Consider the following 24507-nt stretch of genomic DNA (forward strand, 5'->3'; position numbering starts at 1 on the left):
CAAACCTAAAAGATCTTTGTTAACTGAGCACTAGCAAAAAAGTCTGGATCCACTTCTGATCTGTTAGTAGGGCATCTTTTTTCAGCTGCCTCCATATGAGGGCAAAGAGTAGCTGAGGGAGGATTAGTAATTGGATATGTAGCCCTTCACATGTAGGTCATTAAATTCAGGCTGGCAAAGTGATGTGCCAAGTCTTTCCACAGCTGTTCAGTTGCTCCTATGGGATCTGTTTTATAAATAATTATACAGTTTTTTCAGAGTTAATACCTGGCATCCTTAGATATTTTAAACAAACTTTTAAAGCAAAAAAAAAAAAGCTTCATATTCTAATAATGAAGCCAATAAATTTTCTTTTGACGTAGACATTTAACTTTGTAGTCATTTGGTGCAAAATTTAAAATGATTCTATTATTAATCCAAAGTAAGCACCAAAAGAGCACCAGCAAAAGCCAATTTAACAAAAAATTGAAACATATAGAAAGTTTAAGAAGGTGAAATCATGTGAAACAATAGTTTCGTTGATTTGTAAAATTTATGTGTTTATTTGACACATGTATCGAGTTCTATGTGTTTTGCGTTAGTATTGGTGATACAGAAATGACTAAATCATGCTCTCTGTGCTTAAGGAATCCTTAATCTAATAGGGGAGCCAGCAGTAAATAAATACCATACAACATGTACTTGAAATGCTTGTACTTTGAAAGAAGCAACTAAATGCTCCTTCAGGCAGAGGACATAGTTTTGGAGATTAAATAATTTTGTTTCATCTTGGAAAGTAGGTAGGAGTTGTACAGGTGTCAGAAAAGTAAAAAAGTTTAAGATATTGGGAACAGTGAAAGCAAAGACCTAAGTGTGTCATAGTTTTGCACATGACTGAAAAGCTGTGGATAGAATGAGGAAGAAGGAGGAGATAATAACCCTAAGGGCTTCTCTAACTTGGACAACTGTAGGAATGCAATAACATTAACCGGGTCATTTAGGGAATACTGGAAGAAAAATAGGTTTTGAGGCCGGGTGTGGTGGCTCACGCCTGTAATCCCAGCACTTTGGGAGGCCGAGGCGAGCGGATCACGAGGTCAGGAGATCAAGACCATCCTGGCTAAAACGGTGAAACCCCGTCTCTACTAAAAATACAAAAAATTAGCCGGGCATGGTGGCAGGCGCCTGTAGTCCCAGTTACTCGGGAGGCTGAGGCAGGAGAATGGCGTGAACCCTGGAGGCAGAGCTTGCAGTGAGGCGAGATCGTGCCACTGCGCTCCAGCCTGGGTGACAGAGCGATACTCCGTCTCAAAAAAAAAGAAAAAAAAAATAAGAAAGAAAAATAGGTTTTGAAAAAATAGTTTTGTTTTAAAATACGTGGATTCTGGGGAGTCTGCAGGACATCTGAGTAGAAACAGATTTTAAAAAGAATGAGCACATACTTGTAGTTTCAGCCAATATAAGAGGTTGGACTCAAAGAGATACTACTCCATGGGTTACAAATGCATAATATCTATGGGGACTGGAAGGTAGCAAATGAGAGAAGCGTCTAGAAGGAAAATATCACAAACCCGAGAGTGCATTTCCTCTTTAATCAGGGTACAAGTTCCAGGAGAGAATATGGGCCTAATGGCACCAGATCTCATTTTTTTAAGAACAGCCATAAATATGAAATCTGGTTTTAAAGTGTTGGCAGCTATTTTGTTTGTTTTAAAATACTGAGCAGACTAAATAAAATATGTCTATGGGCTATATTCAGACAGTTGGCAACCAGTTTGTTAAATTGGGCCCTAGTTTGTAGAATAAGAAGGAGGCTACAGACAGAACTAGAACTTTAGGACATAAAAATACAGTAATAACTATGATTATGAACCCCTCCATAAGTTTGATTTCAAAACATTGGGCAATCATTACAAATTCCATTATTTTAAGCTTAATTCTGATTTTAAGTCTTAGGATGCTCCTCAGCTAGTTGGGAGTGAGGAGATGTGGAAATGGAATAACACTTGTGAGTACTTTAATTTCAGGCTAGGAAAGCCAAAAAGAAACCCATTTTTAAACATGACTTGAAAGGTAGCTACAAGGAAGAATTGACCACTCATCTATAATCATTTCAACCTGTATTTCGACTGACTCCAAAAATACAGAAAAAAAAGTTTAAAATGTATTTGTACATTTACATACTTATACATACATATTACTCGTATCCTGCCAAGTAATATATGAATATTGCAGACTCTGGGAAGGTGATTAGACAGGCAGTGTAGTCTGTGAACTTCCTGAATCTCCTCATAAAAACAGGTAAAGCATCTAGGATAGACAATAACAACAATCCCAAAAGATAGCTATAACATAACTAGGTGAAAAGGAATCCCTAAAACCTCAAAATATGAACAGGAAGGAGCAAACCCAACTTAATATCAGCAACTGTGTAGGAGGGAATGGTGGGAAAACAACAGATCATCTGAAGACCCTCAGAATGGGAAGGCCCCAAAACTGCCAACAAATAATCACTGAAACACGGAGGAAACCAATGTGAGGTCGGCGTCAAAACTGGCAGGTTGTTCAGCAGACTCTAAACTCAGCTAAGTGTAAAGGAATGAGCAGGAGGGTCTGAAGCTGCTGGAGGGATGTGAGGCCTGTAAATTCTCGAAACCAACAAACTGGAGCTCCGTTCTTGAACATAGCCCAAAACTAGGGAGAAACTGCTGAAAGTAGAATCCAAATTGAACAGGACAGAGACAATAGGGGCCAACAAAAAAGCAGATGCATATAAAAGTGGGAGAGTAGAGAGGAGACAGATCTCAGAAAATATAAAGACACATGTGTCATTTTATGAAATATTAGAAAAGGAGCCTCTAGAGCCATGAAACTGGAAAAGATATTCTACCCAATCCTCCCTCTTAAAAATACAGAATAACTTAGTTAGCCTAAAAATATACCACGGAAAAGGATCATGGTTGAATTTCATTTAAAGTTGCTATAATAGAAAAGAGAATATGAAGCAAAAAAAAAGTGGATGAAAACTATAATGCAATATTTCAAAACAGCAAGTTTTAAATAATAGAAAATATTTAAGAACCACATAAAAATGAAAATGATTCAAAAATGAATATTTGAAGATGAGTAACAGAACTCAGACAATAATAAGAAACATAGCACACACATATATTCACCATTGTACTGGAAGTTCTAACCAGTGCAATAAGATTTAAAAAGAAAATAAAAGGAAGGAAGAAATAAAACCGTTTGTAGATGACTGAATGTCTGTCTAGAAAATCCCCAAAAATATCCCAAAAAAAGACCCTCACTAAACTAATAAGCAATTATAGTAAGGTCACATGATATAAGGTTAACATGCAAAAGTCAATTGCCTTCCTATATAGCAGCAGTGCAGAACTGGAACTTGAAATTAAAAAGAAACAACCCCTCCAAAATGAAATAGGTATAAATCTAACAAAATTTGAGCAGAATCTACATGAAGAAGTTGCAAAACTCTGATGAAAGAAGTCAAAGAAGATCTAAATAAATGGAGAGATGTGTGTTCATAGATTGAAAGACTTGATGCTGTAAAAATGAGCACACCTAGTGTCCAGATCTTGGTTTCTAGTACAGTTCTTCAGTAAAGGAAACCAGAGATTCTTGGAGAAATGACTGATTCTAAGACTGGAGTAAAAATGCACAAGATGAGCTGGGAGCATCTTGCGGTGCCAGAAAATAAGGAGATGCTAAAAACCAAAATGAGAACCCAAACAAAACACATTTATGGGGTATGTCAAAGGAACACCAGGCCAACTGAAGGAACTCCCAGTGGCAAAAGATAGAACAATTGTAGCAACAAAGAAGGATTCAACCTTAACCCAAAGTATAAATTACATATCCACAAGTCCTTATTGATATAGTGATTAAATAAATCAATGGGAAATTAAAGACGAATTTCCCATGTGCAGGAATTCAAATAATTTATGTAGCTACTCCACCCTCAAGGAGGAAGAACATAACTCCTCACTCCATAAATGTGGGATGTACATAGCATTTCCTTCCAAAGAGTGCACTATGAAAAAAAGGGTGAAGAAAAACAATTAACTTTACAATGGAGAAATCTGACAACACTGCTGAGCCAGGTGATCAAAGTCAATGTAAATAGAGATAAATCATGTTGATATTATGTACCTCTGATGTAATGTGGTATCAAGAAAATAGCACTTTACCTCTGTGGTCTTCCTCCTCCAAAGTTACAACCTCAGTCAAATCATGAGAAAAATATCACAAAAATTCACTAGAGGAGTATCTTGCGAAGTATCTGACCATTTCTCCTCAGAGCTATTACAGCCAAGAGGAGCCTAAAGATACTTGAGAACTAAATGTAATGTACGCTGGATGGGAGATTGGAAAAGAAAAAAAGAATTAGGTAAAAACAAAAGTAACCTAAATAAAGTATGAATTTTATTTAATAATATATTAATATTGGTTTATTAATAATAAATCAACTACACTAATGTAGATATTAAGAGTAGAAGTAACTGTGCAGGCTATATGGGAAACCTTTGTATTATTTTAGCAATTTTTCTGTAAATCTAAAACTGTTATAAACAATAAACCTATTTTAAAGTAACATATACATTATAGAATGTGAGAAAATATAATGGCAAAAAAGAAAATGCAAGCACAAACTATATTCCATCTCTCAGAGATAATAATTATTAAGGTGTTCAGTGAATATTGTTCTAATCCTTTTTCTGTGCTCATATGTATGTATATTGTTTAAACAAGATTCTCAAACCATATCTACATCTGCTGTTTAGCAGACTGCTTCCTTTACTAAGATATGGTAAATATACTATATTTACATGTTTACATATTTACATATACCAAACTATACAAAATACACACTTATATAGTATTATTTTAAAATGGCTTCATGGAATTCTGTCGAATTGATACACCATAATTTATTGAACTAATTTTTGTCATTAAACAAACATGGTATCCAAATTTTCACTATACCATAAAGTTTCTTGTGACACCATTTTTAATGTTTTTTTTTTGTGCACTTTATGCTCATCTCCACAAGACACTATTATTAAGAGCCAGTGTGTTTCTCCACCATACTTTCTTTGCTCTTCATCCCTTCTTGCATCTCAGATTTTATCTGGGGTCAATTTTTTTCTAATTGAAGCAGGTTTTTAAAGATGTCATTTGGAGGGCTCCTTTGTAAATTTTCAGTTTTCATTTTTCTGGAAAATCTCTATTTCAAGTTTATACTTAAAATACATATTTACAGAATATGTATAGTATACTAAATTCACAAGTATTTGCTCTCAGCACATTGAAGACAACATTCTAATGTCTCCTAATTTTCATTGATACTGTTAATAATTTAGTAATTGTCTGCTTCTCTTTCTCCTTGAAAATAATCTGTCCTCTCTATCTAGTTCCTTTAAATATCTTCTCTCTCTCTTTGATATTCTGCAGTTTAATTATGATGTGTCTACTTGTGTGTGTGTATGTTTTAAAAATTATCCTGCTTAAGACTTATTGAGCCTCGTGAATCTGTGGATTGGTATCTGTAATAGGCAGACAATGGCTCCCCAAAGATGTTAAATGTCTTAATCTCCAGAACCTGTGATATTCTAAGTTAAGGTTGTAGATGAAATCAAAGTTACCAATCCACAGACCTCAGGGGAAAAAGATTATCCTGGATTATTTAGGCAGGCCCAGTATAATCACAAGGATTCATAAAACGGAAGAGGGAGACAGAAGAGATGGTCAGAGTGATATGAAGTAAAAAGGATTCAGCTTACTCTTCCTGGATTTGTAAATGGAGGAAGGGACCACGAGTCAAGGAATGCAGGTAGCTTCTAGAAGCTAGAAAAGGTAAGGAAACAGATTCTCCCCTAAAGCCTCCAGAAAGGGATACACCTGCCAATACTTTTGTTTTATCCCAGTGAGACCAGTGTTAGACTTCTGATCTCCAAGAGTGTAAGACAATAAATCTGCTGTTTTAAGCCACTAAGTTTTGTGGTAATTTGTTATGGTAGCTATGGAGAACTGATACAGTGCCTTTCAATAGTTCTTGGAAGTTCTTCAAATATATTCCCCAAATGTTACCTTTGCCCCACTCACTCTATCCTCTATATCTCTTGACCTCTCTTTAACATTTTTTATTTTCTTATTTTGGTAATTATTTAAAACAATTGGCTTCTGGTTCCACTTCAAATAAATTCACAATTTTTATGCCTAGATATTAAGAATTAGTTCATAAATGTAATTGGCTGCATCGTATATACTTTAAAAGGAAAATTGCATTTATGCTTGGATATTATTTTATTTCAGGTTTTGAAATTTCTTTTTTTAAATGTCCAATAAATTTATTCTGATCAAAATTAAAATCTTATTGTATTTACAGTAGTCTACTAAAAGAGTTTCCATCAATTCTCTCCTTTAAATGCTAGCAATTCAGTTTTGTGTGGTCAAAGATAATTTAGAATCCTTTTATGGTAACTGATATGATACAAAGGATTTTTTTGGTTGTTGTCAAATTTGTATGTGTGTATATATGTATAGGGGGTAGAAAATTTGGTTAATGACTCTTTTGGAAAAATGAATGTTCTTTTTGGAGTCTTAGATTCCCAGTGTTTCAAACCAGGTTTGCTTTTGATAAGGAATTCAATGAATCTTTATTTTCTTGTAGAGAATTTTAAAACAATATCTTTCAAAATATTGTATGTATTCCTATATAATTTTGCCTTGGAATAAAAAATGTCATCACATTAAGAATATTTTTAACTTAAGAAATTTTTTCAAGATTCTTTCAAAATGCTAACCCCCTCATTGATTTGAAAATACTGTTAGATTTTAAACTATTATGACCATGTAGGGATAACTTAAAGTGTCCTTCTAAATTTTTTTTTCATTAACATCATACTTCTTTCTAAGAACAAAGTGTTTCAATGTTATAAACACACTGTTTTTTTCACATAGCTTTCATACATCCTGACTTTCTGTATCTAGTAGAGTAATACATTTCCTTCCAACCTTTAGTGGGGTGAAGTTCATTTGTCTTCTAATCTAAGAAAATACGTTAACTCCTGACAACCTCTGACACTCAACAGAAACACAACTGTACTTTGGAATTAATTATCCGCCTTTATTTCATAGTCTCCTTATTTATCAATGCAGATGGAAGTATAGCAAATATTTCACAGTGTCATGTACTTCCAAAGGAATTTCATTGCAATAGCATTGTTTTGAAATGTATCATTTGATTTTGATCTAACTATCATAGATCAACTTTTACCCCTGTATGTTCAGCCTGAATGTCTAACCACAAATTCACAAAAATCAAGGGCTCTGTTAGTTTTCATACAAAATTGTGATGACTTATTATGAAGACAGTCCCAATTAACAGTTGCATGTCATCTGTAAGAAATCAATTTTTTTCTCACTTCCCACCTGTAATTTTTTTTTAAGCAAAGAAGAATACTTGGGTCTAGGTTTCAAGGTTTATTTTTCTATAGTCCTAAAATCACTTCAGTAAATTAATCTGAGACTCATTTTTCTAATATGTCAAATGACTGTTGTAAGGATTACTATAAAAATGTAAGGTGATTAACAAAAGTATGTAATTGTTCCATAAATGGCAGCTCTGGTTTTTTTTACTGTGCTTTGCTTCTGCCCTGCTTCACATGTTATGTAAAATAGCTGGGGAGTTTTAGGAGGTAGTGCTCACATACTTGCCCAGTGTTGGCTGTGCTTGATCAACAGTAACAGAAGAGAATACTTCTTCGATACACAGAGTTTACTGAATTTGGAAAGGCTTTGGCATTCTTATGTCATCTGCAATGAAACAATCTCAAGAAGTCTTTTCTAAAATGTCCTTGTAAAAGAATAAGTTATAAGTTTATATTTTATAAAAGGATGATGTTATTTATAACCAGCAGAAGCAGCCTTATTTGAACATCTTATGTTGAAATCGCTAGTTAATACAGTGACTCATAGGAGCTTTCTAGTGGAAATCAAATGCTTAAATGAAATAGAATTTAGTTTGTTAGGCAATAGTGATACGTCTTTTATTGATTGGACTCTGGAAAACACTTGACAACGAATAGTACTTTACCCGAAGGACAGGAATCATGCACCACATAGTCTAACCACAAACATTAAAGGTCTTGTAACTGTAAGCCTCAAATGAAAATACATAAGGACAGCTCTCATACAATCAAATACAATACAAACTAGCTTTTAATATGTAAGTAAAGTTCAAGTAACTATAATGATTTTATATCCCTATGTATGTGTTACAGAAATTGTGGCAAACTGTAGAAATCTATTCAAATGGAAAGTAACAAAGCACTTTCACATTGCCTTGTATTCAAAATCCCTACTCTTCATAAAAACTTACATTTCTTTAACAAAGTTACTTTTCTGTTTAACTCCTGGAAAACTTCGTATTTATAACTTAAGGCGGTTTCTCCAACCAAACAATTTATTTTTGCTAGGTACTATAGCTATATTTTTATGCAAAATTTGCGATAGCAAATGAAATTCTAATCCCAATAGAAGATAAGAACAGTTTCCATGTTTCGATCTTCATATAAAGATATAATTCAAGGGGAAATATGCTTAACTCCGTAGATTTTTACATTTTAAATTGCATTGTGTCTGTATCAAGTCTACTATCTTTTACCTAGATTATCTGGAAGATTTAAGCTCAAGGTTAAGGTTTGAGCAAAGGGTTTTGAGAATGACCAGGGTAGATTTAAGAATTCATTTTATACTAAAATATGGCCATAAATATTTTTAAATACATTCAAATAGCCCTTTGCTAGCACATTTTTCCCTTCTTTGCCAAAACATTCCCACATGCAGCCTAAGTCACCTCATTTTAGTAGATTTAGCAGGTTTAGCAGGCTTTATGTGCTCTAGTAGGGTTAGTAGGTTTTGTTCATATCAGGTCTCTCTCATGGGAGTTTCCAGGGACAAGGATTGCTTCAGTTAGTATGGCCTTAGCCATACTAGGGTATTTGCTTTAATTCTACAGAAGTTTTCTAATTAATATTCTGTAGCAAAAGAGCTAAGATCAGGAATTCCCCCTCTTAATCTCTTCCTAGAAATGAGATTCAGAAAGGACAGGACTGCATCCAGCCTGTTTGGGGACTCAGACAAATGTGTGTTGTCACACACACAAATAAAGGTCTACTATGAAATACTCGATTGGCTTGCTAGTGTGCTAACGACAGACAATCCTGATTTGCTCCAACCTCATACAGTTTCACACATAAGGACAATCATCTGTGTTTCATGAAAGTTCTATCTACTTTAACATTATTTTGAAGTGATTGGTGGTGGTATGACTTAACAGTTTAAATTTAAATCCTAAAATTCAGTGTGAATTTTTTATAATAGCATACAAGTAGTATAAAAATTCAAAGATGTCCATACAAGAAATATTAAAATTTGGTTAGGTTTAGCTGAGTTTGAGAATCCTTACTACCCTCCCACATAGTATTGTAATGTGAATATAGGCAGTTACTATTACAGGCATAATGATGATTATGTATTAAGCAGAAAGAAGTATCACCACCAGTATTTTTCTTTGAATGCCCCTCAGTATTTCTGCATTTATAGGATGGTAGACTGGTTTGGTTTAGCTCTCAAAAGTGAAAACATTTAAAGTTTCCTCACTGAGTAAAAAAAATTTAAAAAGAGTGAGAGACTGAAAACTGCAGCCCACCTACGTTTAATCATTAATAGTGAGCCCTTCAGTGAACTTAGGTCCTGATTTTAGAGTTTGGAATCTGACCTTTCCTCAAAGATAAACATGATTGTTGCAGGTTCTGAAGAGGGTCACTCCCTCACTGGCTGCCATTGAGAGTCCACTTCTCAGTGACTCCTAGCTGGGCACTGGATGCAGTTGAGGGTCGCTGGTCAATATGATTCTTCTTGCTGTGCTTTTTCTCTGCTTCATTTCCTCATATTCAGCTTCTGTTAAAGGTGAGTTTGTGTTGCCTTTTGCTAAACTTTAATGTCCATCTTTGGGGTTGGAGGCGGATACGTGCGTTTGTGTTTGTGTGAGTGAATAGTGAAAGTTTCTAACTAAACTATCTTCAAAACCATGTAACTTTGGAATGTTTGTGAAAGTATGGCTGAGTTTGAAATGAAAACCAAATTCAAATCCCTACAAACATTAAGAAAATAGATAATTCTTTTAGTTTTAGTTCCTCAGACCGGTGTGTTCTTGCTTCAATTTCTCATTCATGGTCTGTTTTTAAAAGAAGGAAAAAAGATACTCACTATTGTTACCTGCTGCTGTTGGTCACACTGAATGCAGCTCCTTCATTTGAATTGTAAATGAGGATTTTTTTTAAAAAAACTCAGTTCTTAAATTTTCTTTTAGTTGCTTAGCAATGTGATCTCAAGAACAATTAGACCCAATGAAAAAGGCATTTGATTTGCCAAAGAATTATGAATGAAATGGCACAACATGTATTTAATTCTGTTACAATTCAAAAATGATAGAATTCATAGTGAATTTAAAAAATTAAATTTCCTGATGTAGATTTAAGAAATAAGACATTATCTTTGGAAAAATAATGTTGCTGCTTACAGTTTCTATTTTAAGATGAAATTAATTTTAAAAATATGTATGAATTAATACCATTGAAAAGGCAAGAGAAAAAACAAACATTTTATGAGGAATGGTTTAATAAAACTGTTGTGAAGTGTATTAATACAGAATCTTGCTTCAAATCAGCTAGATTATAAACATCGGTTTTCCAAATGCTGCATTACATAAAATGATCACTTTTTAGTTTCTTAAGAAGACACACTGTTAAAACCAGTTGATATAACAACTTAGCATTATAGGGACCAATTTTAAAACCATGTACTCTAAGTAATTGATAGAAAACAATTCACTTATAAACTTCTAAAACCTGTTAGGGATAAATGTGGCTTTTGATGTTAAAGTAAAGTTTGCCTCAGGATTTTTTGTGTAGAAAATTTCCACATGAGTAATAAAAACTAATCTTCATTATTGGAGCAATAGAGGGCTAAATTTAAACGGGTTCACCTAAGCAAATCACACTGTAGGTTCTTGAACTAAAGAAAATATTTTCACCAATTTCTAAATGTTTACTATTTAAACATACAGTTCTTACTTGGACAAAAGAATTTTTTTAATGAGAAAAAGATTTATAAATTATATCTGACTGAGAGTGTTATATAGAGAACTTACTATTTCATCTGCCAAATAAACTGTTGAGTAGTAAATACGTGTGATTTAAATACCCTAATATCAAACCTAATACCATAAGTATTTTGAGAAAAATAATTGAGACATGGTACTTATCATGAGCTTCTCCTGTTTTCCCGTTTTATAAACTAGAAAATTGGGCGACCTCATGTTTTCAAATGTACTTATAGAAGATTTAAATATACACATACACTAGACAATGGGAAATGGCATAAATGAGAAAATGTGGTTTAGAATATTATAGGTAGCTACAGTTTATTGTGTACAAGCTTAGTAGTGAATCTATATTTTTAAAGCTTGAAACATATATAATTTAGGGGCCACTTTTGAGAAAAGATTACAAAAATATCTTACTATCGCAAAGGTTACTGAAAAAGATATGGCATGTGGATACATTGCTAGTATCCTCTTCTGGAGTCTTTGGAAGGATCCTGGGCAAGAGAGCTTAAGCTTCATTAGCATTATGGTACGTTGCTTATGCTGATACCATAAATTAAAGATGTACGACTTGAGAGCTTCTTTACCTAGATGGAATAACTTTTTGCATTATGGCACCATGATTTAATTATAGATTCTTTGCCCTTGTAACAACTGACATTAGTTAGCAAACAACTCGTGAAGAGTTTACCTTAAAATCAGTCCATTTAAAATTTGGGGATCCCATGCCTCATTGCCTCAAAACTCATCTCTAAATTACCAAGGCAACCGTTTGGTAAATCCTCAGATCTGGGTGGATGTTAAGGGCAGGTTCGAATCTAAAGAAAATTGAGGCTGGGTGTGGTGGCTCATGCCTGTAATCCCAGCACTTTGGGAGGCCAAGGTAGGTGGATCACCTGAGGTTGGGAGTTTGATACTAGCCTGACCAACATGGAGAAACCCTGTCTCTACTAAAAATACGAAAGTAGCCAGGCGTGGTAGTGCATGCCTGTAATCCCAGCTACTCAGGAGGCTGAGGCCGGAGAATTGCTTGAACCTGGGAGGTGGAGGTTGCAGTGAGCCGAGATCACGCGATTGCACTCCAGCCTCCAGCCTGGGCAACAACAGCGAAACTCTGTCTCCAAAAAAAAAAAAAGAAAGAAAGAAAGGAAGGAAGAAAAGAAAAAGGAAAATTGAATGGCAGATTGGAATCTGAAGAGGGTTTTAGGATTAGGATAAAAGAGCACATCTATATGATTTGCTGTGTGAACTTTCTAAAGACTCAAGTTTTCCCTACTTTTTCTTAATTATGCTTTGTAATGGTTGGACTATTTTCAGCGCCTTCTCTGTGTTTTCCTTATATCGTATTTTTACCTTCTATTTAATTTTGTCACCTTTAAACCTGTACACTTCCTTCATTTCTAGCCTTTCTCTCAATCTCTCACCCCACCCTTACTTTTTAGTCAATTTTTATTAATCATCTTCCAGTTCTTTTTTGTTCTTACCTTTCATCCTCCTTTTTAACTCTGACCCTTTAGTTTTCTGTTGGGTTCATAAATGCCATTACCTATCACCCTTATCATCACTGCATGTCTCTTCAAACCTCACCGTTAACTCAGCTCTGCTTTGTCTTCTTGACTAAGCCAGTTGTCAGTGATTGTACTCGTATAAATCTGACAAAGGAGTATTTAAAAATATTTCTTTAAGATTCAAAACTAACAGTTTTGTTGCTTTTAAGTCACTTAAAAATTCGAAATGCACTTGAAGGGCAAATGAAAGAGATTCTGACTTTTTTTGCTAATATTAATTTCTGTTTTGGTTTTATCTAACAACAGTTATCAAAAAATATTATTATACATACTCTGACGAGCAATATGCTGCAAAAGGAATTAAGTCAACAATATAAATGGGACACGCCCCAATGCCCAGTGTTGCCAGATCTCTGCAAAACATAAACAGAGAAGAACTTATCCAAAAGGAAAGTATAAGAGGATGACACTCTAGCACAGTCCACCTTATTTGAACTGTTTAAGGCTTTGTCTCCTGTTGAAAGAGGTAGGAAACAGTTTGGAGGAAGAAAGGGCCCATTCTTTCCTGTGCTTTAACATTTCCTACTCATAGTCAAAAATTGATTTATTATATGGCCAGTAAAGTAGAGGTAAGAAAAAAAGTGAATAACATAATAGTTTGGAAAGCTTTGGAATTTAAGAGAGGTTACCTTCCTACAAATGTTTCGTAGTTATTTTAACCAGAGGACACCTTAATATAGTCCACAAAACTTGGATTTTGGTAAATTTAAACATCAAGTCTGCATTATATTTGCTATGTCGGGTTGAACTTGGAGTCAGCTTCTATCTGCTGTCGCACAATGCTTACTTTTCAGAATTGCTCTGAGGATTAGATAAGACAACATGTATTTCCTTTATGCCCTATGTGGAATTTGATAGGTGTCATAAAAAGAAGGCCTACTGACCGAAATATTTTTCCTGACCGGAAAGCCAGTATTCGAACCTGCTATAGAGTCCCCAGTTAAAATGCAGAAGAGATAGACATAAGACGGAATCCCAGCCTTCGTCCCCTTCAAGGTTTTTCCTGACTCTCTTTGCCTTCTGTATCTCACACCGCAGCTTCTGCCTGACTTGGTGCTTGGACACAGCTTGGTTTTGTGTGTACACATTTAGATCCTTTCATACTTCCTTCTCCTGGCTCTTCTTGATTCCTATGAAAATCTTGTCCCTTTTCGTTGAAGGTTCGACAGATTTTGTGACTTCACTACCCAAAATTCTATGGCAGCGTCCTATCTCACTCAAACTCCCCAAATCTTCCTGCCACCCATAGGTACCTCCTTCACCTCGTCTCCTTCACTGTGTCTTTTACTTACTCATTTCCAGCATCTTTGGTCTCCCTGCTCTTCCTCCATTACACCTGCAGGAGCCCTCCTCGGGGCCTTTGCACTTGCTGCTTCCTCTGTGAGGGGAAGGGGTAGAAAGGGTAGGAGTTGGGGGAGGGGGATGCCCTTCCCACATATATCCATGTGGCTCACCAAAAACCTTTGTCCAAAATGTCACCTTTCCATAGAGGTTTTTCTCCCAACATCTCCATTCCCTTTCCTGCTTCAGTTTTCTTTATGAGCACTTCTAACATACTATATAACTTGCTTATGTACTCACTTTTTTATTGCTCTTCTCCATCACATTTAAATATAAATTCCAATTTACATTTACAAAGGGTAGAAAATTTACAAAGGATATTAAATTTACAAAGGGTAGAAACTTTGTCTGCTGGCCGGGTGTGGTGGCTCATGCCTGTAATCCCAGCACTTTGGGAGGGTGAGGTGGGTGGATTGCTTGAGCTCAGGAGTTCAAGACCAGCCTGGCCAACAAGGCAAAACCCTATCTCTACAAAAATATAAAAATTAACTGGGCTTAGTGGTGTGAGTCTGTGGTCCCAACTACTCAGAAGGCTGAGATGGGAGGATCACTTGAGCCTGGAGACGAAGGTTGCAGTGAACCGAGATCCCACAACTGCACTCCAGCCTGGGTGACAGAGTGAGACCCCGTCTCAAAAAAAAAAAAAAAAGTAAAGAAAGAAGAAGAAATTTTCTCTGCCTTTCTCTGCTTGTTAACTGGTGTAGTCCTAGAGCCTTAAAAAGTACTTACTATTCAACAGGTACTCACTATATTCTAGTTGAATGAATGAATAAATTTCTAGCTCACTGCCCAGGAATGGAAAATAATTCAACCTAAAGTTTTAGAGATATATAGTATAGATAAAAGCATCATCTTTAGAGACAGACAGCCTGGATTAAAAGCATGTCTCCAGCCAGACGTGGTGGCTCACATCTATAATCTCAGCACTTTGGGAGGCCGAGATTGGGTGGATTACCTGATGTCAGGAGTTCGAGACCAGCCTGGCTAACATGGTGAAACCCCGTCTCTACTAAAAATACAAAAATTAGCCAGGTGTGGTGGCACATGCCTGTATTCCTAGCTACGCAGGAGGCTGAGGCAGGAGAATTGCTTGAGCCCGGGAGATGGAGGTTGCAGTGAGCCGAAATCATGCCACTGCACTCCAGCCTGGCTGACAGACTGAGACTCTGTCTCAAAAAAAAAAAAAAAAAAAGAATCATGTCTCTATGATGAATTACTGGGTGACCTTAGGTAAATTATATAGTTTCTGTGTCCCCTCAGTCTCTTCATCTATAAAATGAGACTAATAATAGTGCCTACCTCATTAGATTTTTGTGAGGATTAAATAAGTTAATACACGTAACATGCAGATGATGGATTTTTGACCACCATTTCCTCTGGGCAAGTACGAGCTGTCGTACGTAGAGGAGACAGTGAACAGATTGTTACTGTGTAGGCGGGTAAGGCCTTTTCAGAGTTTTCTTAATTTTTTGGCATTGCAAAGTAATTTTTGCTATCACCTTTCTCAGCTGCTTTGCTTCTTGTCTAGTCACCCCAAACCCCTTTTCTGTACCTCTCCCCATATGTGTATTTCTTGAGAGAAAAAAAGATTATGGTTGCCTATTATAGTAAACTGGGCAATGCAACCCCATTAGCATTGAGGAGTAAGGTAAACTGAAGTCTTTTTTAACTATCTCCTGAGAGCCATAGATAGAAAATATACAAAAGAAAAAAGCTTTATGTGACCGTACATTTTAAGTCATCTCTGGGAAAGACTTGCTCCTTGGCATTTCTTTGGGCTAGATAAACTGAATTGGATACTGTGTGAACTCATTCATATATCAGTTTTCTTGGCTTACAGTACAGATTTGTATACTATTTGATCTTTTTAATTACCCCATGCTAAATTTAAGCCTGTACTAAGATTTCATATAGTAAAACATTAGTTTATTCAGGCACAGCTAATTTAAAGTTACATATGTGCAACCCTGAAATGTACCTTTGTACGAAAAGTTTGCTAATTACATTAATAGAGTAAATTACACTGAAGAGATGTTTCTTAAATATCAAAAATATCCAAATTAAAGAACTTCCTTCTAACCACTAAAATTACCTTGACATTGATCTGCTTGCATTTAAATAATACGTTAATTACAAATGGCTTATATTAAATTTATAAACCAATTCCTGGTGGGTCCTCTACTTGAAATCATGTTCATATAATTAAGAGAAATACCATGTCATTTAAACAAAAAAAAAAAACCAAAATATCTATAGTTCAACCATGGCACTGTCTGATAACTGATTAGGAATACAAACTAAGTTCTCTGAAATGGGAGCTTACTTGTTTGTTTATCTATGTTTTTCAAGTCAATGATTTCAGCAGAAGAAGTAGAACCATGTTTCAATCAGCGAATATTTACCAAGCTTCGTGAGCACCACTGTGGTAGAGAGATGCACTGATAGTGAGACAGCATGTTCCCTTACAATGAAAACTGCATATGTGTCATTATCTTTATGCAGGTCACACAACTGGTCTCTCATTAAATAATGACCGGCTGTACAAGCTCACATACTCCACTGAAGTTTTTCTTGATCGGGGCGAAGGAAAACTGCAAGACAGCGTGGGCTACCGCATTTCCTCCAACGTGGATGTGGCCTTACTGTGGAGGAATCCTGATGGTGATGATGACCAATTGATCCAAATCACGGTAGGCATTTTCTACCAGATAAATGCAAAGATTAGATGTCAGAGTTTTTGAGAAGTGTACCACTGGACAGCACTTGTTTTGGGTTCCTGGTTATACATCCATTTAGTTTCTTATCTATCACTAAAATAAGCAGTTCCATGTATTTAAAGGTTTTGCTGATGAAAAGTGAACTGATCTTTCCAAATTGTTGAAACAGACAATAGAAGGTATATACTGGTAAACAACCGGAGTATGGTGTTCAATTCTATAGATCATGTTAATAGGGACATTATACTAGAGTCTTTTCAAAATGTTCTGGGAGAGAAGGGTCAATAATCCATGTTGTATGAAAAACAATTTAGACCACTCTAACTCAAGAGGAGATCAGTTAGGAGGTTCCTGAATTCCTTGATACAACAGGTGGAATTACTGAAGAGAGAGTAAACCTAGTCTGTGTTCTTCCTGAGGAAGGAACCAAGTACTCCCCTGAATAACAGTGTTTGGTCAGTTTAAATGGTTTAGATTTATGTGTTGAGAAGGGAGGCCAAATTAGATAGTCTCTGGGGCCTTTTCCAGTTGTAATATATGGTGATTCCCTTATTTGCTTCTCAAGAACCTAAAGATAATAGATTCCTTGAGTAAAGTCAGTTATTCTTCTACATCTTGGTGTGAAACAGGCACACAGGACAAAGTACTTGGAACAAGCAGTTGCTGATGTCCTTTATATTGACGTCATAGCAATACATTTACAAGTGATATTTGCTTCTTTGGATGTCTCTAATTGCTCTTGTGTTTTCCAAGTTAGATCAAAGCGTCATCATCCATCTCTCTGAGCCATTTCTCAATACAACAGTAAACTATTCTCCAGAAAACATTATATTCCTCCTTATTCAGTAATTAGACTTTATTTTTATTTACACAGATGAGGTAGAATGGGGCAGGGGTCCTTTCCAACAAGTGGTAAAGTGAAGTGAGGTGATCAGGCAGACAGCAACCACACAAAACAAATGAAGAGTGGCAATGATAGGAAAGAACCACATTCATGTCACAGTTATTTTAAGCCTAAAGTCACAGAGTTCTTTAAGTATTGCTATTTTTGCCTTATTAAAAAACCTACTTTTTAAATGCCTTCTCCATTCTTTTAAAGTGAGTGGCAAGGTCCTATAAATCATGAACTGAAAAATGACAGAAGAAATTGTGGCCAACTCTGTCTGTTTCTTTATCATTTTATTTTCAGAGAGACTCTGATGAAGACAGACATAGGAAGTTTTTATAACAGGTTTCTTTCTGTTACTCCAGATGAAGGATGTAAATGTTGAAAATGTGAATCAGCAGAGAGGAGAGAAGAGCATCTTCAAGGGGAAAAGTCCATCTAAAATCATGGGAAAGGAAAACTTGGAAGCTCTGCAAAGACCTATGCTCCTTCATCTAATCCATGGAAAGGTAAAGGGGCATTTAGGTTCCACATCTTTTTCTCCAACTTCATATTTTTCTTTCCTTCAGTAGATATTATTTTGAGGTAATCACACTGTAACTACTTTTATGGTAAATGGAATTTCTTCAAGAACTAAAGAACAGAGGTTGCAAATTAAATGTTTCCAAACTAAATCAGTGCCCTGGGTTCCCTTACATTTACTAGCCAATTTGTTTCCTATTTTTCTGGAAATCTTTATAGTAGAATCAAGTATTTATTTATTGATGAAAGGCATTATTAAAAGGTAAATTTCTTATCAAATTATAAGGGATTACAAACATAATGTAACAAAGCAAGTCATCAAAGCATGATTGGATGATTTCAGGAAAGGAGACAAATTATGAGACTGAAATGATCCAACTTAGATTAGTAATATTCATTTGTTATGAGATTATCGATATCTGGCTAAAGTACAAGGTTAAAGCTTTTAAAAGGGTATGACAAGTCTAAAGTAGAGTTTTTTTAAAGCCTTTAGAAATTATTTTAAAACTCTGATATGGAAAAGCATTTTATATATTAAAATAATTATTGAACACTTTATAATATCTATTTGAAAATCTGTTTTAAAAATTCTATAAGTGTGCATCACTTATGGCTTGATTCTAATCAATTAAAATGATCTTAATAAATTTGGAATTGAGAAACAATTGTGATCAGTTAATTATTAGGCGTTACATATGTGTGTTTATGAAAATTACAGATAGTGTGTTGACATACATAAAAATGTGTCTAAAGATGACAGCTCAATTTTAGGAACAAAAGCAGGAAAACAGAATGGGAACATTAGAGTTATAATTCCATACATCTCTAAAATTTCACTTTCTAAATTCAAAATAAAGATAAACTGATCTTTATATACTGATAAAGTAATACTTTATTTATTTTCAACTGAAGTATTTGAAAACAAATACTTTGGGCATTTCATATATGTGTATTGCTAATCATGACGCACATTTTTATATGAAGTTCTCAAAAGGAACTCACAAGAAGAAATCTTGTGTTTTCACCTCGCCTACAACCAAATATGAATCACTATCTTCAAGAATGCTTTCTCTTCCTTCTCCACTTGTCAAAATACTTGCCATGTTTCTGACTGCTCACATGCCATTTCTGTCATAAAGTTCACACCCTTCCAGCCAGCTGGAAATAACCATCACTCTTTAGAATACTCTTAGCACTTTGCAGCTCACTCATGACCCTTATCACTTTCTTTTTGGTCATTTGTGTTCATTGCTAGATTATGGGTGTTGGATAGAAAAAAATCCAATTCCTCTTTGTATTTCAGCCTCTCCCCCTCACCTCTATGCCCTTCCACTCCCTCCTTCCCCAAAGCACCCAGAATTATGCCTTGCACTGAATATTTTATGAAGCCTTCTCTGACATCTTTCCAAACCCCTGGGCCTATTTCTATCAAAGCGTTTATCACAGTGTATTGTCATTCTCTTTTTATGTCTTGGCTCTCCACATTCAGAGTAAGTTTCTCACGGGCAGAGTTGTATCTGTCTATTCAGCACCTTGCTCATAGGGGAGACTGAATATAGATGCTTCTAAAATAAAGGATAAACAAATAAGATTATATGCGGCTCAACTGAGTCGAACTTTGATAAATGTTTTACTTATTGTTTACTTAATAATAGCTAAAACGAACTAAGCACTTACTGTGTTCTAGGTGCTGACTAAAGGCATTATATGAATTGTCTCTTTTATTCTTGTAATGGCCCTGAGCAGTAAGGGCTGCCTTATCAACCTCTTGTGATAGATGAGGAACCAAAGTTAAGAAAAGTTAGGAAATTTGCCTATGGTCATACAACTGGCAGGCGGTAGAGCTGGGATTTGAAATAGAGTCTATGCTCAAACTTCTATGTCTACTGTCTTCTAGCTGGAAAGTATTTGGAGAAATGCCTGCCTCTTTGGTTGACTTGTAGTGTTCCTTATTTACATCATGAGATCAGTTGACTTATTTGATTTTCTTATGGCTCAACTTTGTTAACAACATGAAATACTGTTATTTTCTTCTCTGAGCTTCCAATGTGGCAAGACACTTGAGATCATAGATATTATTTGCATTTATAATCTTAATGACAACCAATCATTTTATAGCTCCTTTGGTAGCAGCTGAGTACAAAGTCTTCTGCTACACACATGAAAGGACTCAGTACCCTCACTGTTCAAAGGTTGGGATGGAACTGCCACATCATTATTTTAGTAACTGCAATGGGCCAATTCTAGAGGAGCTATGAATTGTGATGATTTACTGTAACCACGGGTTAAAGTACATCATCGTATCTTTCAAGTATGTAATAAAATATTTGTTGGAAAAAACTTAACAATGAGGACTAAGAAGCCAACAGGAAGTTTTGGCCATATCACTGTCAGAAAGATCATTACTTAAATTATCATTTCAGTTTACTATGAGAGAAATTATGGACAGGCAGAGTAAGGCTATGGACAGGCTGTTTTCTTAGAGAGCATTTTCTACCACAGGCTCAAATTAAGTTGTGCTCCCTGAAGTTTCTGGGATTTCAAAGATGCTCATCAGCATGTAATTTTTGTCCTTCCAGACCTCCCCCTGTCTCCCTTTCCCAGCTGAGGCTCTCATATTTACATTTTAAAAGAGAGTCCATTAAAATACTTAGATACATATTCATTGCACATCTTTTTTCCATGCCCACTCATCTTCCCTACATAAGTGGGCATGACTCTAGTTTTGTCTACAAATCATTAAGTTGTAAACGTGACAGTTATTGATTAAGTTGATTAATGCTGGCGAGTGAAAGATGCCTCAAGTTATACCATGGATTCTTTTTTTGGCCTGAAATGCTGATCCAATTAACTGGATAATTACCAGATTTCCATTTCTGGTTTTGGCTTTGTGTTGATTAAATTAACCACTTGGCTGCTGAGTCAGACTTTTATTTTGTATTGTTTCCAGGCATTGATTTGCTCTCTAAATCAGCATGGCTCTTGTACACGCACTGAACTGCCATAAGAAATGTGACACCTTGAAAGTCCTTCTGAAATTTGTTGTATATTTCTTTACTTGTTTCTTCTCCAGTGTGTCATTTTCTAGCCATGCTCTGTCTTAGATAGATATCAAAGATAAAATTACTAATCTTTGTTTGCTGGGATTCTTTTTATTATGTTTATTGTTTGGCCACTTAATGGAATTTAGTCTCCTCTTATTCTTAATATAAATATAAAGGAAGGTGTGGAGAAAGGCATCTTCTTCCTAAGGAAAAAACAACATGAATGATGCCTACCTATTTCAAGAGGAAACTGCCCCTCATATTTGGCTGGAAGAAGCACTGCACCACCTTCCCAGCCATTTTACCCAGTCTCCCTCTAGCTGTGGTTTCCTTGGGTTAAAGACTTCGTTTGTAACCAGGTCGTACCTGCTGCTGCTCTTTGGAAGCTCTGAGTACTGTGAATTTAGATAAGAACCCAGTGCTCTTGGATGTTCAGAACTAATTTCATTGCTGAATGGAGTAATCAACTTTATGGCCTGTGTATAATAAAACTTACTCAGTTCCTGTTGTGAAATAATAAATTTAAGATTATTGCTGTGACAGCCACGTGGCTTGAACTGCAAAATTCTGATTTCAAATTATTATTTTTTAAAGGATTACAAGGCAGCTCTCAATTCTAACAGTTTTGACATTTAGCTGGTATGGATATCAGTACTATCTTCACTTTGGATCTCATCAGTCTACACTAAAGAAACAGAATTTAGGCCCTAGAAGTAGCAGTCGTATAAAACAAAAAGAGATGTGTTCATTTTTCTAGTTCTGGGGAAGCAATAAAAACTAATAGAAAGGATGAAAAAAACTTTTTTCTTGTGTCTCACAGTTTATATCTATCATTCAGCCTGCTAGGAGGGAAAAAAGGCTCTAACACCATTTTCTAAGGGATCCAGAGGTCAAGATCAAAACTTGATCCATTGCAGTGGGTCAGTAACAGATAAGCACTGAACCTTATGCACAGTCCAAAGATTAAATCCAAGAACTGGGTTTCCTTACCTTTTAGGTAAAACTTCAGAAATAGCTCAGGTACATTTTGTAGCCTTGAAGGAAAGTGAATAGTGGTGACAATACTGGTATTTTTCCCACTTAGGAGATCTTGCTTTCTGAAGTATTTAAGGTTCATACCAAAAAGACATGGGCCATATAGACATGTGTGCATTGCCACTGAGTGAACACTTCTGACTATTTTGGGGCAATCTAGTTATGAACTTCTAATTGTCATGATATCTGGAGATACACTTCCAAATATTTGAAAAGGAAATTACACTGTGATTATTAGAGGAAGGAGATACAGTTTACAAAATAGAACTTCAGAAACTCAGGCTTGGGTCTGAGATATTGCCAGTGATTTGTTTGAGAATATGATACTGTGAATTTTCAGACACTGAGGTCATTATTCCAGTTCCTTTCTAAGTCGGACAAACACTATTCCAACATTTATAGGTTAGTCCAGTCTAATGACTAAAACTGATTGCCAGATAAAGTACCTAGTAAAGCCATCACTAGGCAGAGTATATGTAGGAAGTAAAAATAGAAATTTGAGACACTTGTTTGGAAAATTCAGGAAAAGTATTCTCTTCTTCTAAGGCACAAGAGAGTTTTTATGTAGACTAAATTACTGAGCGTGGTATTATTTGGATTCATTGCATAGTTATTGAGCTTTATGTTTTACTTTAGAAGCTATGGTTGGTTTTAAAGAGTACTAGGAAGGCATTCAGGATATTCCTGGTAGAAATGCTCAGCTATAATTATCATAGACCTTGGGAATTTTTACAGGGAACACGTATCTATCCTCTATTTCTAAATTGTGTGATGCATATCAAGTCTACAGGGTGAAAACAAACAAGGTGATTTCCATTAAATTTGCTTTGTACTTTTATCCTTGTTTCTTAAACATTAGTTAAATTATCAAAATGGCAAAAGACACTTATCATCTCTGTGCCTATAAATATCAAAGATGATAAAACAAAGCTAAGTGGCTTACTATTCCTGCCAAATCATAGTCACCCTCCTCATTTCAACCTCCTTTCTCTGCCTTCTGATGGGAACCTCAAAGCAGTGCCTGGGGCAGGTTATGCAGCAATAGCAATCTCAACCCCAAATTTTCCAGCCTTCTGAATATATATATATATATGGAGGGTGGAAAACATTGCCCCTGTGAAATGTTGACCATGGGTATTATGGCCATGCCTGGGGCCTTGCAATAGCCCATAAAGGCTGTACCATCTCAGGAATCTCAAAGGTAGTGATTGCCATTTTTGTCCAAGAACTTTTTTGTTTGCTATTATTTTAAACCTTAGTTATTTTTTGTTTCTAGTACAGTTACAGGTAGAGAACATGCTGACATGTTCAAACAATGTTCATCATTTCTCTTCCCTGGGCCATTCTTGTTTTCATGAGGCTCCCAGCCTATATCAGTGCTCCTTCCCAATGCTGTGCCCATCATGCAAGAGCCTTCACTATCAGTCTCCCTAAACTTCATATTCTGATGGTCTCAGAGGTTTAAATAGCTTCTTTTCACAAAAAGGAAATTCCAGATTTGGAATGTCAGATCTCTTTCTCCTAGGATTAACACAGGTAAGAATCTGACCTTGCCTGACACTTATTTAAATCTGATAAATGATGCATTTTTGCTTCATTTTTGTTCTGTTCCCCTCTCCCCACCAGGTCAAAGAGTTCTACTCATATCAAAATGAGGCAGTGGCCATAGAAAATATCAAGAGAGGCCTGGCTAGCCTATTTCAGACACAGTTAAGCTCTGGAACCACCAATGAGGTATTTACCAATAATATTAAGGATTCAGCATCTCAATAAAGTTTGTAAGGATTTCTACTTATACAATTTCAGTAGAAGAGTTACTACTAAGGTAATGCTCAGAAAAGGTGAGTTGTGTAGTGAAGTCTCATTTGCCTATGAAACAATTGCCATTTATCCCAATGTTTTGTTAATTAATTACAAGGTAGAGAGAATTAGAAATATTTATACTAAAGGAGCTTCATGGGGATCATTCCAGTGGTTCCCAGACATCACTGTGCACTACTGTACCATGGAGGGGCTTGTTACAAATATAGACTCCCTATATTCATCCCAGAGATTCTGATTCAGTAGATCGGGGAGGACCTGAACATCTTTGTTTTTGAGATGGGGTCTCACTCTGTGGCCCAGGCTGGAGTGCAATGGCGCAATCTCGGCTCACTGCAACCTCTGCCTCCCAGGTTCAAGCGATTCTCCTGCCTCAGCCTCCCAAGTAGCTGGGATTACA

The 24507-nt window shown here is 35.8% G+C and overlaps 1 protein-coding gene across 1 annotated transcript in view; it reads left to right on the forward strand.

The window, feature by feature from the left end:
• MTTP (microsomal triglyceride transfer protein) overlaps positions 1–24507 on the forward strand; it is a 59680-nt gene that overhangs the window by 933 nt on the left and 34240 nt on the right. Inside the window, exons 2-5 of the mRNA XM_003257501.3 lie at positions 9816–9975; positions 16585–16772; positions 18051–18194; positions 23913–24020. Of these exons, the coding sequence (XP_003257549.1) occupies positions 9915–9975; positions 16585–16772; positions 18051–18194; positions 23913–24020 (501 nt within the window). The 5' untranslated portion in view covers positions 9816–9914. The remainder of the gene's footprint in view (positions 1–9815; positions 9976–16584; positions 16773–18050; positions 18195–23912; positions 24021–24507) is intronic.

Source organism: Nomascus leucogenys, chromosome 9, assembly GCF_006542625.1.
Source record: "Nomascus leucogenys isolate Asia chromosome 9, Asia_NLE_v1, whole genome shotgun sequence".
Taxonomy (NCBI): Eukaryota; Metazoa; Chordata; class Mammalia; order Primates; family Hylobatidae; genus Nomascus; species Nomascus leucogenys.